Source organism: Giardia intestinalis, chromosome 2 (genome assembly GCF_000002435.2).
Source record: "Giardia intestinalis strain WB C6 chromosome 2, whole genome shotgun sequence".
NCBI classification, from domain to species: domain Eukaryota; phylum Fornicata; order Diplomonadida; family Hexamitidae; genus Giardia; species Giardia duodenalis.
Window position 1 is genome coordinate 454204 of NC_051857.1, and position 17651 is coordinate 471854.

General features: G+C 50.6%; 7 protein-coding genes and 1 pseudogene across 7 annotated transcripts; 5 read left to right on the forward strand and 3 right to left on the reverse strand.

The window, feature by feature from the left end:
• Positions 1–127: 127 nt before the first annotated feature.
• GL50803_008595 (VSP) lies at positions 128–511 on the forward strand (the record flags this gene model as incomplete). The annotated part of the gene is made up of 1 exon (XM_001708145.1): positions 128–511. One exon carries the CDS (start codon positions 128–130, stop codon positions 509–511), a length of 384 nt encoding a protein of 127 aa, XP_001708197.1.
• A 356-nt stretch (positions 512–867) lies between these two features.
• Positions 868–2196, reverse strand: GL50803_00113433 (uncharacterized protein; the record flags this gene model as incomplete). The annotated part of the gene is made up of 1 exon (XM_001708142.2): positions 868–2196. One exon carries the CDS (start codon positions 2194–2196, stop codon positions 868–870), a length of 1329 nt encoding a protein of 442 aa, XP_001708194.2.
• Positions 2197–2779: 583 nt separating this feature from the next.
• GL50803_0095847 (Ankyrin repeat protein 1) lies at positions 2780–3415 on the forward strand (the record flags this gene model as incomplete). Its single annotated transcript, XM_001708141.1, has 1 exon — positions 2780–3415. One exon carries the CDS (start codon positions 2780–2782, stop codon positions 3413–3415), a length of 636 nt encoding a protein of 211 aa, XP_001708193.1.
• Positions 3416–3760: 345 nt separating this feature from the next.
• GL50803_0042698 (Kinase, NEK) lies at positions 3761–5915 on the forward strand (annotated as a pseudogene; the record flags this gene model as incomplete).
• A 1215-nt stretch (positions 5916–7130) lies between these two features.
• GL50803_0089050 (CPSF A subunit-containing protein) lies at positions 7131–13304 on the forward strand (the record flags this gene model as incomplete). Its single annotated transcript, XM_001708135.1, has 1 exon — positions 7131–13304. One exon carries the CDS (start codon positions 7131–7133, stop codon positions 13302–13304), a length of 6174 nt encoding a protein of 2057 aa, XP_001708187.1.
• A 27-nt stretch (positions 13305–13331) lies between these two features.
• GL50803_0013844 (uncharacterized protein) lies at positions 13332–15176 on the reverse strand (the record flags this gene model as incomplete). The annotated part of the gene is made up of 1 exon (XM_038045733.1): positions 13332–15176. The coding sequence occupies one exon, from the start codon at positions 15174–15176 to the stop codon at positions 13332–13334; it is 1845 nt and encodes a 614-aa protein (XP_037901700.1).
• A 130-nt stretch (positions 15177–15306) lies between these two features.
• On the forward strand, positions 15307–16305 carry GL50803_0017294 (putative Mo25-like protein; the record flags this gene model as incomplete). The annotated part of the gene is made up of 1 exon (XM_001708133.1): positions 15307–16305. One exon carries the CDS (start codon positions 15307–15309, stop codon positions 16303–16305), a length of 999 nt encoding a protein of 332 aa, XP_001708185.1.
• Positions 16306–16335: 30 nt separating this feature from the next.
• On the reverse strand, positions 16336–17313 carry GL50803_0015292 (PQ loop repeat-containing protein; the record flags this gene model as incomplete). The annotated part of the gene is made up of 1 exon (XM_001708132.2): positions 16336–17313. The coding sequence occupies one exon, from the start codon at positions 17311–17313 to the stop codon at positions 16336–16338; it is 978 nt and encodes a 325-aa protein (XP_001708184.2).
• Positions 17314–17651: the final 338 nt, after the last annotated feature.

Genomic DNA, 17651 nt, shown 5'->3' on the forward strand with positions numbered 1-17651 from the left:
CGGTGGGTGTGCTCCTATCTTATCCTTCTCCAGTCCAACTGATCAAGGAGAGCAAGAGCGGCTGTCTCTCACTGCTCGCGGCAACACACAAGTCTGACGGAAGAGCAGTGGCATACTAACCCGGCTAATGTTGGTAGGATTTCTCCTAGTTTTTGTGGTAACACAGGCCAACTGCGCACCAGAGCTGACCAGAGCGGGCTGCAAGACGTGTAGCCCCGACGGCCAGACCTGCACGGCATGCACCAACGATTCTCACAACGTACAGGTCGACGGGAAGAGCTGCGATGCCAACTGCCCGGAGCACTCCGCGGCGAACGGCCAGAAGGTGTGCGAGTGCGAGGGAGGATACGGCCCGGTCACCGGAGAGAACAGGTGCGAGCCTTCTAATACCAACAAGAGTAGCGGTCTTTCTACCGGCGCTATTGCAGGCATCGCTGTTGCAGCCGTCATTGTCGTCGGAGGCCTCGTTGGCTTCCTCTGCTGGTGGTTCCTCTGCCGGGGCAAAGCGTAGATGTAGACTTAGGTAGTAAATGCTGTATGGACATGTGGGCGGTGCTCTGGCGTGATTGAGCAATGGGTGCCCGATCTCTGAGCTCTCGTGGTCCTCATTCATAGACTCCCGTGGCCTCTGCATGAGAGCATCCGTTTGCGGAATGCTGAAGAGGCGCGCCTGTGTGTCGCCATGGCAGGAGCGTTGTGTCTCCCATGCATGCCCTTGCAGTCGTGCGTCATCCCCGGGACCCCAGCTCGGATCCTCAGACTCCACGGCGCAGGGAGAGGAGTTGGCCCGCTCCTGCCATCGCCTCGTCTGCGCGGCGGTCGTGGCTGTGCGCACCCTTGTATGCACTGGGCAGTGGAAGGACAGCCCTACGCATCGCTGACCCGTGCCTTGTGCTTCCTCTGCCTCCCCTCCTGGTCCTTCTGCGACCTCCCCCCGACCCCAGCGCGACGGCCGGAACTCACCTGCGTGCTCGCCATGCAGAGGAACAGGCGCGCTCCATCCACGGCCGTGAAGACGCATCGCAAGGCCCCTTCTGTCTCGTACAGGGCGCAGAACATGTGTGTCGAAGGGGCCAGCTCGCATGTGCCGATAGAGCGGGGGCCGTCTGTGCCGCTCTCCACGGGCATCCTGTGGAAGTGGAGAAGGCTTCCCCTGCAGAAGGCCAGACAGAGGCTTCCCGGGGCAGCCGAGGATGGGGACAGAGAGCAGATGCGGAACGACTCAGACTCCGGGGGCAGGCTCTGGGCCCCGAAGTCATCGAGTTCTATCGTGGAGAACGAGAGATGCGACAGCAGGCCGGAGACGACCAGGAGGACCGGCAGATCGGAGCGCTCGCCGGTCTCGGAAATGGCTGACACGGCGACGACAGCCGAGGTGCCACACATGCAGACGGCCCCGACCTGCGCCTCTGCAAGCCCGGGACCCTCTTTGCAGCGGTACAAGAGATGCTCCTCGGGGCTCGAGACAACAACCCGGGACATGTAGAACTCCGTGCCGGTCTGAGTGAACCACTCGAATCCCCGTAGCGCTGGGTCCAGAGTTGCGGGCTCCTGGAAGCAGACGCAGCACAGAACGACTTCTGCATCAGTCGTGGAGGCCAGGACATAGAGGAGGGAGGAGGCCGGATCGTAGCGCAGAGAGGGGCAGGCAGTGTCAGCGACGGAGACGGGGAGGACAGTTGCCTGGGGACACCCGCCGCGCAGGCAGAGCAGTAGAAGGCCAGTGCCTTGCGGGTCCTGTGCTGGGAGCCCAAACACAGCGACGAGGACACTTGCGGCCCCGCACCTCTCAGCAGAGAGGTTTCGGATAGGCCAGGGGATGTCCCGTGCGGGGTAGAGCAGGACTAGGCGATGCGTTCGATGGGAGCCTGCTACGAGCTCGTAGATGGCCGACACAGAGGCGAGGAAGACCCGCTCATCCAGGGCGCAGACCGCGGTCAGGGGCTCTCCCGGGGCGGCGCGTCCGAGGCTGCAGACACTTCTGCTGCCGCTGATGCCCTTGGAGGTGATTGCATGGACGATGGGGGCCCAGCTCTGCGTGGTTAGCGCCACGACAGCGTCCCCGCCGCAGACTCGCGCAACCACCGCAGCAATGACCGGGGCGTCAAGCTCGGCCCTCCACTCGCACAGGGGGGATCCGGGGGCGTGGGCAGCGATATCCCCAGAAGAGACACCCGCGCGCTCCAGGGCGCTCATTTTAAGACTGAGGTCCATAGCTCTGCAACGCCATCTGCACGTCAGCCCCGGGCAAACAGTCGGACTGTTCTCTTGGCCATATGCTCGCTGCTGCGGGGACCCCGAGCTGTTCTCACCTCGAGTCTTCGCAACAGCCCGGGCAGATGGGTGCAGAGGCAGTCACAGCGCGGCTAAGCCGTTGCCTGCAGGGCATTCTTCCAGCCAGGGGCAAGGTTTTGCAGCGAGACATGGCCTGCTTCAGACCATCAGGGAGCTCGCGCACGCAGACTACCGACCAGGTGGCTGCCGCCGTGCAAGGCGTGCGCTAAGATTGGAGTGGAGCGTTTACTGCCTTCCAAGCGGATGTGTTTCCTCAGCATGGTGGTCCGTGTGGTGGGAACGGATGCACACCATGGTTTGCGAAGGGGGCTCTAGGCTTCAGAATCCCAGTGATCACTTTGTTGCACCTTGCTACACATAGCAGGGGCGACGGAAGGAATCCAAGGGGTGCAGTCTTTGTATGATGCGCCATCTGGATGCGCTGCAAGAGGCCCAGGAATTGCAGGCGTACTGCCACACGCGTTCTATGTGACCTGCAGTAAAAATGCCGTCTATGGATGACTTAGATCAATTCCTTCAGGAGTGCGACTGCGCCTTACTCCTCATGTCTGAGAAGAACACGAGCGAAGAGAGCGCAGGAAACTCAACTGAGTCTTCACAAACAGATGATGAAGGCAGCGTGGACGAGGACGGCGTCACCACGCTTATGGAGGCAGCCAAAAGAAACGACGTGAAGGCGGTGAAGCGCTATATCCCTTATCAGGCAAGGATGGTGGCGAAGCTTGTCAAGGCAGGGAGAGTAGAGATATACGATGGGACGGCCCTGATGGTCGCTGCGGTGCTTGGACACACCAGAGTGGTGAAGCTGCTGATGAGGCACGAGCGTTGCATGAGGAGCAGTAATGAATGGACGGCCCTCATGTGGGCGGCACTTTTTGGCCGCACCGAGGTCGTGAAACTACTCCTGGATGTTGAGGGAGGCATGCAAATAAACGGAGGTGTTACCGCCCTCACAGCTGCAGCAGGCTTTGGCCGTCTGGACTGTGTCAAGTTACTGCTGGAGAGAGAGAAGGACGTAGGCGGCGAGTCTGCTCTTTGTATGGCTAGTACACGAGGTCACCCCGAGGTGGCGTCTTTTCTTGAAAATAAGGGCATTAGGCTAGTGGATCCTTACCTGTGAATACTATCCAGAAAGCCCGTGAGTAAACGCGCTTAACTGTTGGTTGCATCCGACGGGGACTAGAGTCTCCCTCCAGCTGTGCAGGGGGACGGCTAGCCAATAGGGTGAAGTGATGGCTGTCAGTGGGGCACACAGCCACCCGTTTCCGCAGAGGCCAGGGGGCTGGCCTTCTCACCCTCGGTCAGCACTGGGACACCGGTGGGTGAAACGGTCGCACAGGTGGCCTTCTCGCTGCTGATGCAGAAGCCCTCCGCAAGCATTGGACCACTACAGATCTGTAGACACAAACCCCTGTGGAAACGGATCGTTTCCAAAACTGTAGATTACCAAAATAATAAAACCAGGATGCACGCTGCTTCGTCTGGATCTGCAACAATAGCTTTCAGTGCCCCGCAGTTCACCCCCAAGGAGCTCCACGAGGGGCTGGATGACGTGCTGGCCAAAGACCCCACAAGCACAATCTACTCTCTCGAAGCTATCTGGGCCTCGCTGTAAAGGTCATTCCACTAGGTTACCTGGACAAGAACAGTGCAGACGCCATCAGGACAAGGTTGACCACCCTCCCCGACCTCTCCCATCCGGGGGTCCTCAGGTACCACCAGGTGATTGAAGACGAGGGCCTCATCTACGTCGTCACGGACTGCCAAGACAAGACCCTCGAGCGCCCCCTCGCCGAGCACAAACGAAGGAAGATCCCCGTCCCTATCACTATGATCCTCTCTGTCATGAAACAGATCGCCGCCGCCCTCGCCTACCTCCACAGCGTCAATGGGGCAAACACGAGAGGCCTCGTCCACTGCGACCTCAGGCCTGCCAGCATTCTTATCAACGCAGACGGAGAGCGCTTCATCATCGCCGACTTCGGCCTCTGTAAGGACGCCCTGTGGAGTGGGAACATTCTCATAGGAATAATGGCATACGTTGCCCCCGAGGTGCTCCTCCACAACGAGCCCAGCCCCGCCTCCGACGTGTGGAGCCTCGGGGTCATCCTCTACGAGCTTACTACTCTGAGGAGACTGGACTTCCTGAAAGGCAAGGAGCCGGCAGAGGTCTTCGTCGATGGGTGGAGGCCGGACCTGAGCGGTGTCACTGATGGCTTCATGCAGAATGTTCTGGAGAGGATCTTTGTACTAGAGCCAGAGAGGAGACCGACAGCCAGGGAGCTGCACGAGACGCTCACCACATTCGACATCCCAGTTGGTGAGCTGGGGGTCAGTGCGTGATGCTGAGGTACAAGTGCGGATCCTTGAAGATTGCTTTGAATGGCGCTAACGCCAGGATCGCGCTTCTGGAAGAGGATGTTAAGATTAAATCCACTAGATCGACGCACTTGAAGACCAAAGTAAGGAGCATCTGGCCATGATTAAGGCACTGGAGAATAGGCTTGCACAGCTCAACATCAGAATAGCTACGACTGAGTCTCTGACCAGCCTCTTTTTGCTGCCCAGGCTGATGCGTGCCGCGCATACGAATAGCACGGAAACCGTCTGGATGCTGCTTGAAGAAAGACTCGGCATCGACTAGTGCGACGAGCAGGGGCACGTTGATCCCGTCGAGTTGCTTGTTGGGGAGGAGAGGGGCCTCCAGGACAAGAATGGCTGGACTACCTGATGATCGCCACAGAGGAGGGCCACACAGAAGCTGCCTCCCTTCTGGTCCCATATGAGAAGGACCTAATCGATGGCGAAGGCAAGACGGCCTTGGTGATTGCGGCAGAAGCAGAACATGGAACTGTGGTGGAGGCCATCGACCCAACCGATGAGAACGGCGTCACGGCGCTCATGCGGGCTGTTAATAGAAACGACGTGGAGGCTGTAAAAGCACTCTTACCCATCCAGAGGGGGAGGAAAACATACAAAGAGGTCATAGCAAGCAGATGGTACATGCGCAAAGGAATAGCTCTGATGATGGCTGCGGCAAGTGGACACGCAGAACTGGTAGAACTGCTAGCAGAGCACGAAAACGGAGAGAAAGTAGGCGGTTGGACCGCTCCCGTATTCGCGGCACGGTGCAATCGTTCCAATGACCCCCTGGTGGACTATCCCAGGCGCGTTGAGCTTTTGATGGAGTATGAGAGCAATATCTCAGAGTAGACGGAGCTCATGTATGCAGCAGCACGAGGGCACGAAGGGAGTGTAGAGCTGCTCAAGCAAGAAACTTGTATGAAGAATAACGAGCATCAGACTGCCCTCACGTGGACGGTGTGCAATGATCATCCAGAGTGCGTCAGGATCCTACTGAAGGACGAAGGCGGCATGCAAGCGACCAAGGGGGGACCGCCCTTATGAACGCAGCGTATAGCAACACCGTGGAGTGTGCAAGACTTCTTAAGGAAAACGAGAAAGATCTGAAGACAACCTGCAGCTGCCATGGTTACTCGCCCGGTACCACTGCCCTCAGTATCGCTAAGAAGAAGGATCACAAAGAGATAGTAGACATCCTCCCAAACGAGATCTACTCTGCTTCATCAAGGTCGGCTTGCCAGCTCCTGTCCGAGTAAACCCGTCCAGAGTCCGAAGCTCGGATGCCGCCCACTCTGGAGAAGAGCCTTGTGCATCCCGCCTGGGAGCCGTTGGGTGCTCCACTATGCGCTCCGGGGCGTCCCTTCCTCTGGCTGGCTTGGGTCAACCATCGTCTGGCATCTAGTGAGCACCTGCTGTCCCGGGCCTTGCGTCGGTCACAGCGATCTAGTCTCGAGAGCAATTGACTCTGGCCATGTACTCCGGAGTAGCTTTGTGGTGCTGATGCTCTACGACGGAGATTGCACGCCACGACCCCGGGTGCCTACCCCGTTCCTCGGGTGCCTCCTTGTCTCCTCGTGGATTGTGCCGTCGGTCCCGAGCATGATCAGAGGGTGCGCTCCCCGTACGCCTCTATCTTTGAGTCATAGTACGCGTTCGTGGATGCCGGCGGAGTACTCCCATGCGTTGTGTCGGGGAAGAGGCCCATCTCTCTGCTCACGGACCGCAGAAGTGCTCCGTCACCCAGCACGAGACCGTGTCGACGCTCACCCTGTGCAGTGCGTCTGGCTCAGTGACGTGTGGGCTGGTCCATCCTCACACCGCACACTTGGGGGTGATGCTTCGGTCTGTCGAGGCGTCGTCCAAAGCATCACGAGCGATCAAGACCGGTTCACCGAGGCCGTCTCTCTACAACCAGCACCCGTCTATTCGAGGGTGTCAGGTACTGCCAGCTGCTGTGGCAGACACCCGGCAGGTGGTCCAAGTCACCACTCTCCGGTGCGGGCAGGATCAGTCCGCCTCTGTCAGCCAAGCACTCCAGGGGCCCCATCTCTTGTCGAGGAATTCATATGGGTCACGTGTGGGTCCATCTTGACAAGCGGGGCGAGTGATTAGTGCCATCACTAGCTTCGGTCCTCCGTTGCCCCCTCTATCGCCTCGGGGGAGGAGGCATAAATCTTCCTCGTCAGAAGTAGACGGCATCCGACCTTCGGATTTCGGATTCTGGGTCTCAGCTGATGAACAAGCGAGAGACTGCCAGCCTAGTGTGGCAGTGGATTGCACGAGGGGATTTACTCAGGGCTCATTTGAGACTATAGACTAAACAAAAGGCAGTACAGTTTCTTGAAGAAAACTATGGTTATAGGCCAAAAGGCAGACAGGCCAAGGCTACATTATATTAACATCTTGGGTCAGTACTGGGGGTTCTAGGATCCTAGAGGATTAGAGGTCAGAATAAATACTTTAAAAAACACATGTCCAATACTAGTGCTGTTCTTTCTCAAATGTCCCCTCCTACTGGAGTATCTACGGCAGCACAATTTTCCCTTGAGGGTCAGGAGTATCTGGCGGTGGTGCGTGTATCTGTGCTGCACATTTATAAGGTAAAAGATGATAGAATACAGTTCATTATCTCACAAAGCTTCGCAGAACGAATTTTGCAAGTGTTTCCCCGTATCTTCATTGACGAGCTTTCAGGAATGGAGAAACTCCAGCTTTTACTCTGCTTTGATTCCCACAAAGCTGTCCTGTACGCCCTAACTGGCCTTCGTCTGTCTCAGCTTATGATCTACGACTTTACTGTTACTGCAGAAGAAGCATTAGCCCATGAGCAGGCGTCTTATGCGCTGTATGATAACTCTATTCTAGTCTGTATCTGTGGCACAATTCGTACTTATATTGGACTTGCCCAGCTTGATACAGGCTCCATCATCCTAATACCTTTCGTTGGTGAGAAGATTATTGATGTGCAGTGCCTTTCTCGCTCTTCTACTAACGGCCCTCAGCTGGGTATTCTAACTAGCTTTCCTGTCCCTGCACAAAGGTGGGCGCGTAACGCTCGTGGAGCGCATCTTCACGTCTATACCATAGAGTATAACGGTGCCGGATTGTCTTCTGAAAAGTCATCTCAGAGAGATGCGTTTACGCTGGCCCTGCAGCATAAGGTCTCCAACCTTCCCTCAGATAGCTATAGCCTTACGGCTCTTGAGGATCCGCTTAATCTATTTTTAGTCCATTCCACACGAGTTTTCGTATTAGTTAATCCAACTGAAAGGACTTTTCAACCGCTACACTTTCGTTTCTCCTTCCTTCCAGAGGAACAGACGTGCAGTAGTGCATATATAAAAAGCGCCATATCACAGTGTGCATCATTGTCAGGGTCTCATCTTTCTCCGTTTGCTGAGAAGTTTACTGCTTCTTCAGATTTGAAGCTTGTGAGCAACAAGCTATTATCTCTACATAACGGCATACTTACAACAGAGAAAACACAATTTAATTCTGTTCACCGGGCTACTCTACCCATTGCACCCACACTCATGCCTGCTCACCCTATCAAAGGAGGTCTGGAGTACCCTTATTACGGATTCAGCATAGACCGACCAGATGAGCCTGTTTGTTTATCACAAATTAGCAACGTTTTGGGTGGGTTTCCTGCGTTAGATCTACACTTATATATGGAAGCATGCGGTTCTACGCATATCGATAATCTACTCCGATTTGAAAATCGAACTAGAAGTAGCATTACTCCAGGAGAGTACATCAACATGTCAGCGTTCGGCAAGTATCCGTCGAATTTGGAGTACCTTGGCCCTCGGTCAGATGTGTTTAATTACCTACAGATTCCCCCGTTAAATGGTACGCGTGTGTGTTATTTGAAAAGCTCTACTACCATGTTGAAAGGTTGGCACAACATCTTAGTGATGGATAGCAGGGGTTTATCATTTATTATGCGATTTCATAGCGATAACGGGGCGATTACTAAGCAGAGCTTGGAGTTGTATCCTGTTTGTCTTTGTGATCGCAACGCAGCGATAACGACAGGTTCTCCTGCGATGCTGTTTCCGCCTTCCGTGATCTTGGCTCTTTCAGCAGCCTCTACAAAGAATACTCCACTGGGATACGAACTGGAACGCAGATATCGCGCAGTAGCGGAACTCCCAGCTGACGTTAGGCCTAGAGAAGATAAGGTACAATGCGACGTCCAACATCCATATCATGATCTTTTTTCTGTACGGGTATTCGTTGGCTCTCTTGTTGAGGACTCTCTCTTGTGTATGATAACGATGTCAACTGCAACACCAAAGCAAGGATACTACTATGATTACAGGCCGTGCCCTCTACCAGGTGAGACGAACCATGCAAATATAACTAAGCTTGCACAAGCCTTGTATGCCTCGTCCTCCATAACTGAGAGCACCGCGCCGCATTTATCTTCTCTTTCATCTCCGTTAGTTACTTCCGAGTCCAGTGCGGAGACAAGAAAAATCCAGATCTTTGGTCAGAGCTTCAATGTAGAAAACTATCATAGAATTAGGATCTTTGCTAATGCAAAACTGCTCAAGCCTTTTTCGGGAAGCATACTCCGTCTTATCGAGCGTCAAACTACTCATCTTCCAACATATGACACTGTGATGCACGGGCTTGTCTTTCCATACGCAATTCTCCCCTCCATGTCTTCTGTTAAGGATGCTTCCGCCAAGCCCGTCGGTTTGGGTGAGCAGAAGGATGCAAATGCTCGACCTCGCCTTCATCTGCTTCACGAGGCCGGTGCTATTTCCATGGTTAGCTCTTACGCGACATCTACGACTTCTTCGCAGTTTAAGTATGCTCAGAAGATGAACAGACTAGACGACAGAGCAACATCTCTCTCAGATAGCTACGTCTGCGCTTTTTACCATATGAATCCAGATGCAAACAACCATCGCTCATTGAGATCTATGTTTTCTGGGGCTACGTCTTTCAATATTCTCGTCACATCGCGGGATGGAACAAACGTAATGTCCATTACCAAAGACACCGATCTTTTCAGCTCTACGTCGACGAAGAAAGAACTGTCAATACACCCAGTGAGCACGCCAGCAGTACTTCATCAACCAACCATTCTAGCATTTACCCTCGCATGCGGCGTTTCTGTTCAAGTGTGCCCTCTAGAAATGGTGCTCTTTGCATACGATGGCCTGGAGAAAGTCTCGGTATCAATTGGCGAGCTAGCGTCGTCTTGTAAACCGCAGATGCTTCAGGATTGCTCCGAACATTTGGCGATCTTACATGCCGAAAGCGACTATGTGAGATTTCTGTTTTTGACTACTTCTACTGCAATCTTCTGTGTACCCTTGCCTACTTCTAAGGCAGATCTTGTGGGATATCGTACGCCTGTTAGCGAAACTGCGTTGTGCATTTATACCATGACCTCAATAGAGAACTTTTGCTCATCGGCCTTCTTGTCTGCAAAGAACTCTGAACCATTATTGGCATACTTGTCTTTGTCAAGAGTAGAGGTACTTGCTGCAGACTATCTCAGCTCTGAGGAAGCATCACGTGTTTCGAAGGATGTGTTTATGAAGAGAATTCACACCTTAGTTTCGACGATTAATGACGACCATACATCATTAGGTTGCTTATTTGCTGTGACTTCTAACGCAAGGATAATCTTTATTCTCCTACTAGAACACAAAACAACACAATCCCTCCTATATTTACCTCTCTGGGTTTGGCAGGTATATGAGCAGAACCTTCTCGAAAAGGATCACAAGAGCAAGATCTCTTTCCGCACTAACACACACATTCTCTCACTACTGCCGTACATATGCACTTATGGGGTTTTCGAATGCTGTACGTCAGCGGAATCAACAAAAGATATAACTGGAAACATACTGATGGGGCGCCAGGTTAGTCCTCAACCTTGTCAATCGTCAGACATGCTTCTCCCATACAACACAGCGTACATGACTGCTCTTTTCGAGACACAGCGAGACACTATAGCCTCTGAAATGACTCCAGATAGATCTCTCGCTAAGCATACAAACCACTTGAGCACTGAGATTAACACTAGGCGCATTTCTAGCATTTATGTGTCATCAACACCCATCATTTCTCAAGTCTGTACCCCTGTCCCTTCACAATTTGATTCTACAGAGGAGAACATGAAGAGTACTGAAATAAGCACAAACATTACGCTATTCATTGCGTACTTTGGTGGGCATACGTCTGTACATCGGATTGGGCCACAATTAGATGCCCAGCATAAATTGTGTGCTACGCTGGGAGACAGTATAGCTCTTACCACTCAACCGATATCAACCAAATCCGTGGCGACAAGATCCATTGATTCCTCTTGCAGCTATGAGTACTCAGACTTGTGGTCAGACGTTGTCTCCCTTTCTTTTCCTACTAAAGAAAAGGTAGTCACAAAGTCCGTGGCCCTTAGAATTGGTCGTCCGTTTCGGCCGATCTACCTTGTTGATGCTGGGCCTCAGCAAGAAAGCCTCTCCTTGCCATTAATATTCATTGGCACACCACGCCCCACAACGGGTGCGACACCTGTGTCTTGTATTGCAGTCCCCAATCTGTTCGGGTCATATAGCTTGCACATCCTGGGTCGTACACAGTCTTATCTTCTTTTGAACAAACGGTATTCAATACCCATCCAACATCCAGTGAGGCAGATGCTTCCTATTTGCTACATTCCTGGTTGTTCTTTCCCAGCGTGTCTAAATCTCATTGATTCAAGTCTCCCCATATCAATGATGACACAGGGAACATCTCCACATGTCATGAGCAACTTTACAAACATCCCACACGTCTATCTACACAGAAATGGAATAGAGCTAGGCAGCATAGAAAACATTTACTTTGGAACGCACTTGCTTTACAAGGATGTTTGTGAGAAAGAGTACAAGGACACGGCCAAGGGCTGCTGCTTCCTGAATCGCCGCCTGACGCACTCAAGAAAAAATATAATCTACAATCTGCTTTACTTAGCATCTTTTGGAAATAATACACAAATGCCCGTACGCACCATACTGAATCTTCCACCAAGCCTGAAGGGAAGTAAGATGTGTTACAACGTGGAGAGCGATGCATTTGCAGTGGTGTCACACATCGAGCGCTATGAGGTCCGAAATCCCCGATCGATCGCTAAGGATGAAGTTGCTGGGATAAAGGTTTCAGAAGAGATCAAGGCGCTAAGGGACTACCATCGCATAGGTGACATGACAGAGGAGGATGCCCTCCTGAGTGCACAAAAGGATGGAGATCAGGCGCAGCTCGAAGCCTATACGCGCTTCAAAGAGGAAGGACTCGTAAGAGCAAAAGAGATCATGCTCGCCAGTCCGCCAACTTATAACTCCTTCATGAAAGTCAAGTTCGAAGCCCTTCTACTTATTGTTAACGATCCATCAATGAGCAAGTATCGTGTATGCGACTATTACTTGTATGATTTAAAACGATACGAGACGTCTACAACACTTGTGTCTGACACAATAGATTCCCAGTTCCCTCGCCGCTTTGGTAGTGCCTGGAGGCACGAGGGTGGAATATCCCGTGATGACTTCGGCTGCATAAACAGGCGTAACTACCATAACTCACAAACTAGTGAGCAAACCAGTTCCAAGCCTCGTGAAATCCTTAGGTCAGGAACAAAAGAGCTTATTCTGCTGGGCACTGGATACCTACTTGGGCCAGATGAAAAGTGCTATGGAACATGCAAGATATTAGCGCTTGAAAAGACTGACAAAAACGATGACATCAAGGCTAACAAGTGGAATTTGGGGGCATGGTCGTCTTTCTTTGCATTCAGGCTAATTACACAAGAGGAATTCCAAAATGTAATAACAACTGTGCGCTCATTCCCTGCAGCGCGAGTTATTCTTATCGGAGAAAACAAGCGCATATGCGCATATCATTTAGAGGATAGCTGCCGTCTCACCTGCTGCAGCGTTTTTGAGCGTTGCGGTTACATATCAAATATCTCACGGTTTAACGAGTTTATTTCTGTCTCTGATCTTATGTTGCGCAACGGTCTGTACGTGTTTAGAAGCCGCGGAAGCAGAAACAATCCTATCAGCTACTCATCCAACGATCTTCCTATATATGCGAGTGACTTCTTGGTCTCCGGGGTGACCAAGGAGATGAATGTTATTGGAGTTAGTTTGCATCGGATAGTCTGTCTCTTATCATATCCGTACACAAAAACCAGCCAGAGGCTTGTTTCTCAGTTAGCAGTGCAAAGCAGCTGTAAGATACCATGGACTTGTGTGTCGATCCTCCAAGCTGCGGGATGGATCAACGCCCCTGAGGTAGAGAGTAATGACAGGCCGACTAAGAGCAGTCAACTGACTAGTAATGCCAACTGTATTCTTGCGTGTGCCGAGGGCGCCGTTTTGGTGGCAGTACCTGTGCCAGCAGAAGTAGATCAGTTCATAGAGATGATGGGGTGCTTTAATCTATTTGATATAGGTCCACACTGCATTGCAAGAAAAAGAAGAAGTTTTGATAGGAGGCTTGTATATGATTCTGCCAGGCTAATTATATTACAAACGCTTGACAATACTTCCAGAGATTACTCTGGCCTCGGCCCGAAAGCGGCCAACATAAGGGGCTTTAATAACCTGATTTGGAGACTCATGAGCGATGCTGTATGCTTGTGAGGGTATTTAAGTGAACATACTGTGTTTCTAATTTTTCTTTAACGTTGGAGGCAAGGGAATGTCGCGCAAATCCTTTCTAGTACACTCTAGCGAGAAGTTGTACGGAGTAGTTGTACTGGCACCCGCAAGTTTCACTTGCTTACGAGTATCAATAAAGAGAGAGTCGTAGCTCTGATCAGAAATAACATCACTTAATCCCTTCTCGCTTGATGTTTCATTGCTGGATAGAGCATGATAATTCAAAGACTTAAATCCAGATCCAGAGTCATTGCGTGGCGTTGATGAGTGTATGGGCGTCACCAGAAAGCGTCTACCGTGTGTACTTGTGCTATTTTCCGGCAAAATGACCACTTTCGGTGTCGCAGCAAGAACACTATTCTTGAGGATTGGTGATTGAATTGTTTCTCGATTAACTCGTACACTCCGGTAACCTATATCTCCAGGAACATTGAGCGCAAAAGGCACAAGTGGCGACATGAGGGAGGCCTTCAGAGGAGAAAGTGCATTAGTCTGGGAGAGATCCTGATCTTCCCACCCAGCTTGCATTCCGTCTTTGCAATAAAAAATGAATGCATCCTGAGGCATAAAATCATCCGTCTGGGCACCAACTGGCAGGACCTGGTAGGCCTCGACAGAGCTTCCCGCCACGGAGGAGAATAGAGTGCCAGTACAATCATTTTCACCATCTCCAATGATGGGTTGGTTACTAACTACTATCCTTATCATACGACGGCCATGGAATAATCGTTTTTTCAATTGAATCTCTGCTGGAACATTCATGGCTCGGCCTCTAAGATACTTTGGCATATATAGACTAGTTGGGGTCAGGGCAGTGAATGCACGGTGATGAGCCCAGCGATGACTTGTTGTAGGACTAACTAAGTATGGATCGTGTACGTGTCCAGCCTTTGGGGTGCATAAGTTTGTGGTGTTTAGTGTGGTAACGGGCTCTGCATGTCTCATAAGCTCTGAAAACTCATAAGCAGAATGAGCATCAAGCAGGGTAGGATCCCCATAAGCTGAAAGCATAAGGGAGTCCAGAACAGGATCCTGAAACGCTGGGGTTGCAGTGCTGGTGGAAATTGCAACATCAACGGATGGTGAAGTCACTTGAAAAAGCGTAACACCATCGTGCTCTGAAAACTGTTGGTCCGTAACCGGGCCCGAGTTATCTGTGGCCGAGGTTCCATCCGCAGAAACATCCAAGAGAAGTTCGTCATAGTTTGAAATATGCATTGCGTCGCTAATTGGCCTAAATATATAGGTCTTAGCTGGAAACTGCTGAATTGTATGAGAAGAATTAGTCCCGGAAAGCACAGCAAAGGAGGCTGACGTGCCGCTGATATCTATAAACCGTTGAGCAATCGCATACGTGTACTCGTGAACGGTTCCAGTTAGTGGACCGCGACCCAACGAGTCGACGGGGTTTAATGTCGATCCGGTGGAGAGTCGCCAGGGCACCTCCTGGGTGTTGACATGTAAAGCAGATTCATTGTATGGGGCGATAGACATAAAGTGCCGTAGAATAGATCCTTGATAACTATCGATAACGAGTGTACTAAGACTAGAAGCAACACTACTAATAGAGTGTGTGGAAGCGAGCTGGATGGATCCAGCCTGTTGTGAGGATGGATGGGTGGAAGCAGAAGACTCTGCAAGACATACTGATGAGGGTGATGCCGATGCATTGTTATTACAATTTGCATCAGTGCTGCAGACAATTCCATGCTCGATACGCGTTTCATTACCAGGCCTAGTTGGTGTGGGAATTAGATACCTTACTGGAGCGTTCAGCCTCTGTGCATCCCACTGCATGATCTGCTCTTTGTTGAGTAGAAAGAAATCGAGCCTTGTGCAGGGGGTCTGGTGCATTTTTTTGACTTCGATTGGTTCGCCATACAAAATGGTTTGTAACCAGTTTGGTTAGTCATATTAGTATCTTCTACTCCTGTAGCTTACATGTTGTTCAAAAGCTGTCAATTCTCGTATTCATGGCCAAAAAATGAACCGAAAACGCTCCAGCGTAAGCGACCTTGTTGTCGCTATTGCTAAAATGCTCAGTGGCCGCACAGAGCAGGCATCCTTCAAGGAGGCGGATGCAGAAGCCCTTAAAGTGAGCATATCTCAACTTAAGTCCCAGGTAACATCACCCAATCCACAGCTCCAACGTGCTCATTACAACGAGTTTACCCGGGTTATAATGACTGATAACACGTTAGTAGATATTGTTGGCGGCCTTGCTTGGCTAGATTTTGATTCTCGCAAGTCCCTTATTTCATTGGTTGCTGGTCTTGCCCACCGTGCATCCAGTGGGGATCCTGCAGATGATGCTGACCCCGCTCTTCTCGTGAATTATATTCTTAGCCATCAAGACCTCCTTGACGTCCTTCTAGATGGCTATAAACTTCCACAGCCCTTTCACGTGACCACAATCCTGTGTGAGTATATTAAAGTTTACTCCATAGCCGAGACCATCCTACTATTCTGTGCTAAAGAACAGTTCCAGCGAATCTTCTCTGCAATGAGTAGCCCGAATTTTGATGTTTCTTCTGACGCTTCTGTGGTGCTGAAGGATTTATTAACAAAGCATGAACAGCTTACGGCTACATTTCTTGACCAAAATCCTCAGTTCTTTACTTGGTTCTGTACCCTGCTGCATTCCTCTAATTACGCCACGCGCCGCTTCAGTTTAAATTTGCTGAGCACATTGCTTCTTAACCGCGCAAACTTCAATGCGATGTCACGCTTTGTGGAATCTGATGAGAATTTGAAGTTGATCATGAGACTTCTCAAGGATGACAGCGCTGTAATTAGGTTTGAAGCATTTCACGTGTTTAAGGTATTTGTGGCCAATCCAAAGAAAACAGAGCCCGTTCACAAGATCCTGAAGCGGAATAAGGACAAGCTTATAGAGCACCTTCTGAGCTTCACTACTGAGACTAATTCAAGTGACTTTGAGGAAGAAAAGGGCTTCATAGTTGATAGCATCTCAGAGCTGTGACTGATACTTTATAAAGCGAAGGTTATACTCTCAAATTACTTTACTGCTCATTGACACCCCACTCTGCTTTCCTACTTCGTTGCTATCTGAGTCGCATTCGTCTGTACGGTCTCCAATATCCGGGTTCTGAACCATGAGCTCCTTATCTTCGCTGTTATCGTTCTTACTCTTCTTTCTCCTGTCCCTAAACGTGTATATAATTAATGCAACCGTCAAGACAAATAGCTGTACAGTCGAAGAAGTCATTGTTAAGTAGGTCATCCAATTAGCCTTAGATATGATAGCAAAAACGAACATACATAAGACGACAATGAACTGGATACTTGAAAGTAAGACAGACATGCTTCCTGGTGATTTGACTTTACATGTGTGGTAAATTTGGGGACTGAACTGTGCCAGGTTAAAGAAAAGGGATGTGATGGACAGTGCCAAAGTAAATCCACGGACCCATGGGGTACACATACCATAGAAGATCACAATTACAGTAGCTGCTGCGATGATGGATAGCATAACACCTAAAAATAGGAAGAAAGCAAGTACATGACACTTAGCTCTTTGAACATCTCCTTGATCACTGGTAGGCTCGGCTTCAGATGAGGTTGCATGATTGGTCTTGACCTTTGACACATATAATAAACGGATAGTGAGTGCATACCACCATATGAACCCCAATAGGAAGGCAGAGCTCTGCAGAAAGGGGATCATGTTTGAATAGCATAAGCCTGGGTTTTGAGGACAGGCGAAAATTTGAGGAAGGGTGGTGATATAGAATACACTAGTGGAAAATAAGAGAGAGTATGAAGCAACGTGTAAAAAGATGAACGAAATACTGTAAACGGATCTTGTTCGGTACATCTTCACCAGCTGAGGAATATATGAGATAACGATTAAAGCTAGGAGAATGCTGTTGAATATCGTAACAGGAAGGCTTATATTAGCTAGATAAGGTGTGTAGTCGTATGGATCTATAAACGTGCCGTCTTCAATATAGCAAGGGTTACGTATCATTTTAATAAAGCTCAATTTGCTCTTCTTCATCGAGGTCGGCTTGCCAGCTCCTGTCCGAGTAAATCCGTCCAGGATCCGAAGCTCGGATGCCGTCCACTCTGGAGAAGAGCCTTGTGCCTCCTCGCCCGGGAGCCGTTGGGTGCCCCACTATGCGCTCCGGGACGTCCCTCCTCTCTGGCCCGTCGGGGTCAACCATCGTCTGGCATCTAGTGAGCACCCGTTGTCCCGGACCTGCCGTCGGTCACAGCAGTCTGGCCTCAGAGCAATTGACTCTGGCCATGTACTCCGGAGTAGCTTTGTGGTGCTGATGCTCTACGACGGAGATTGCACGCCACGAC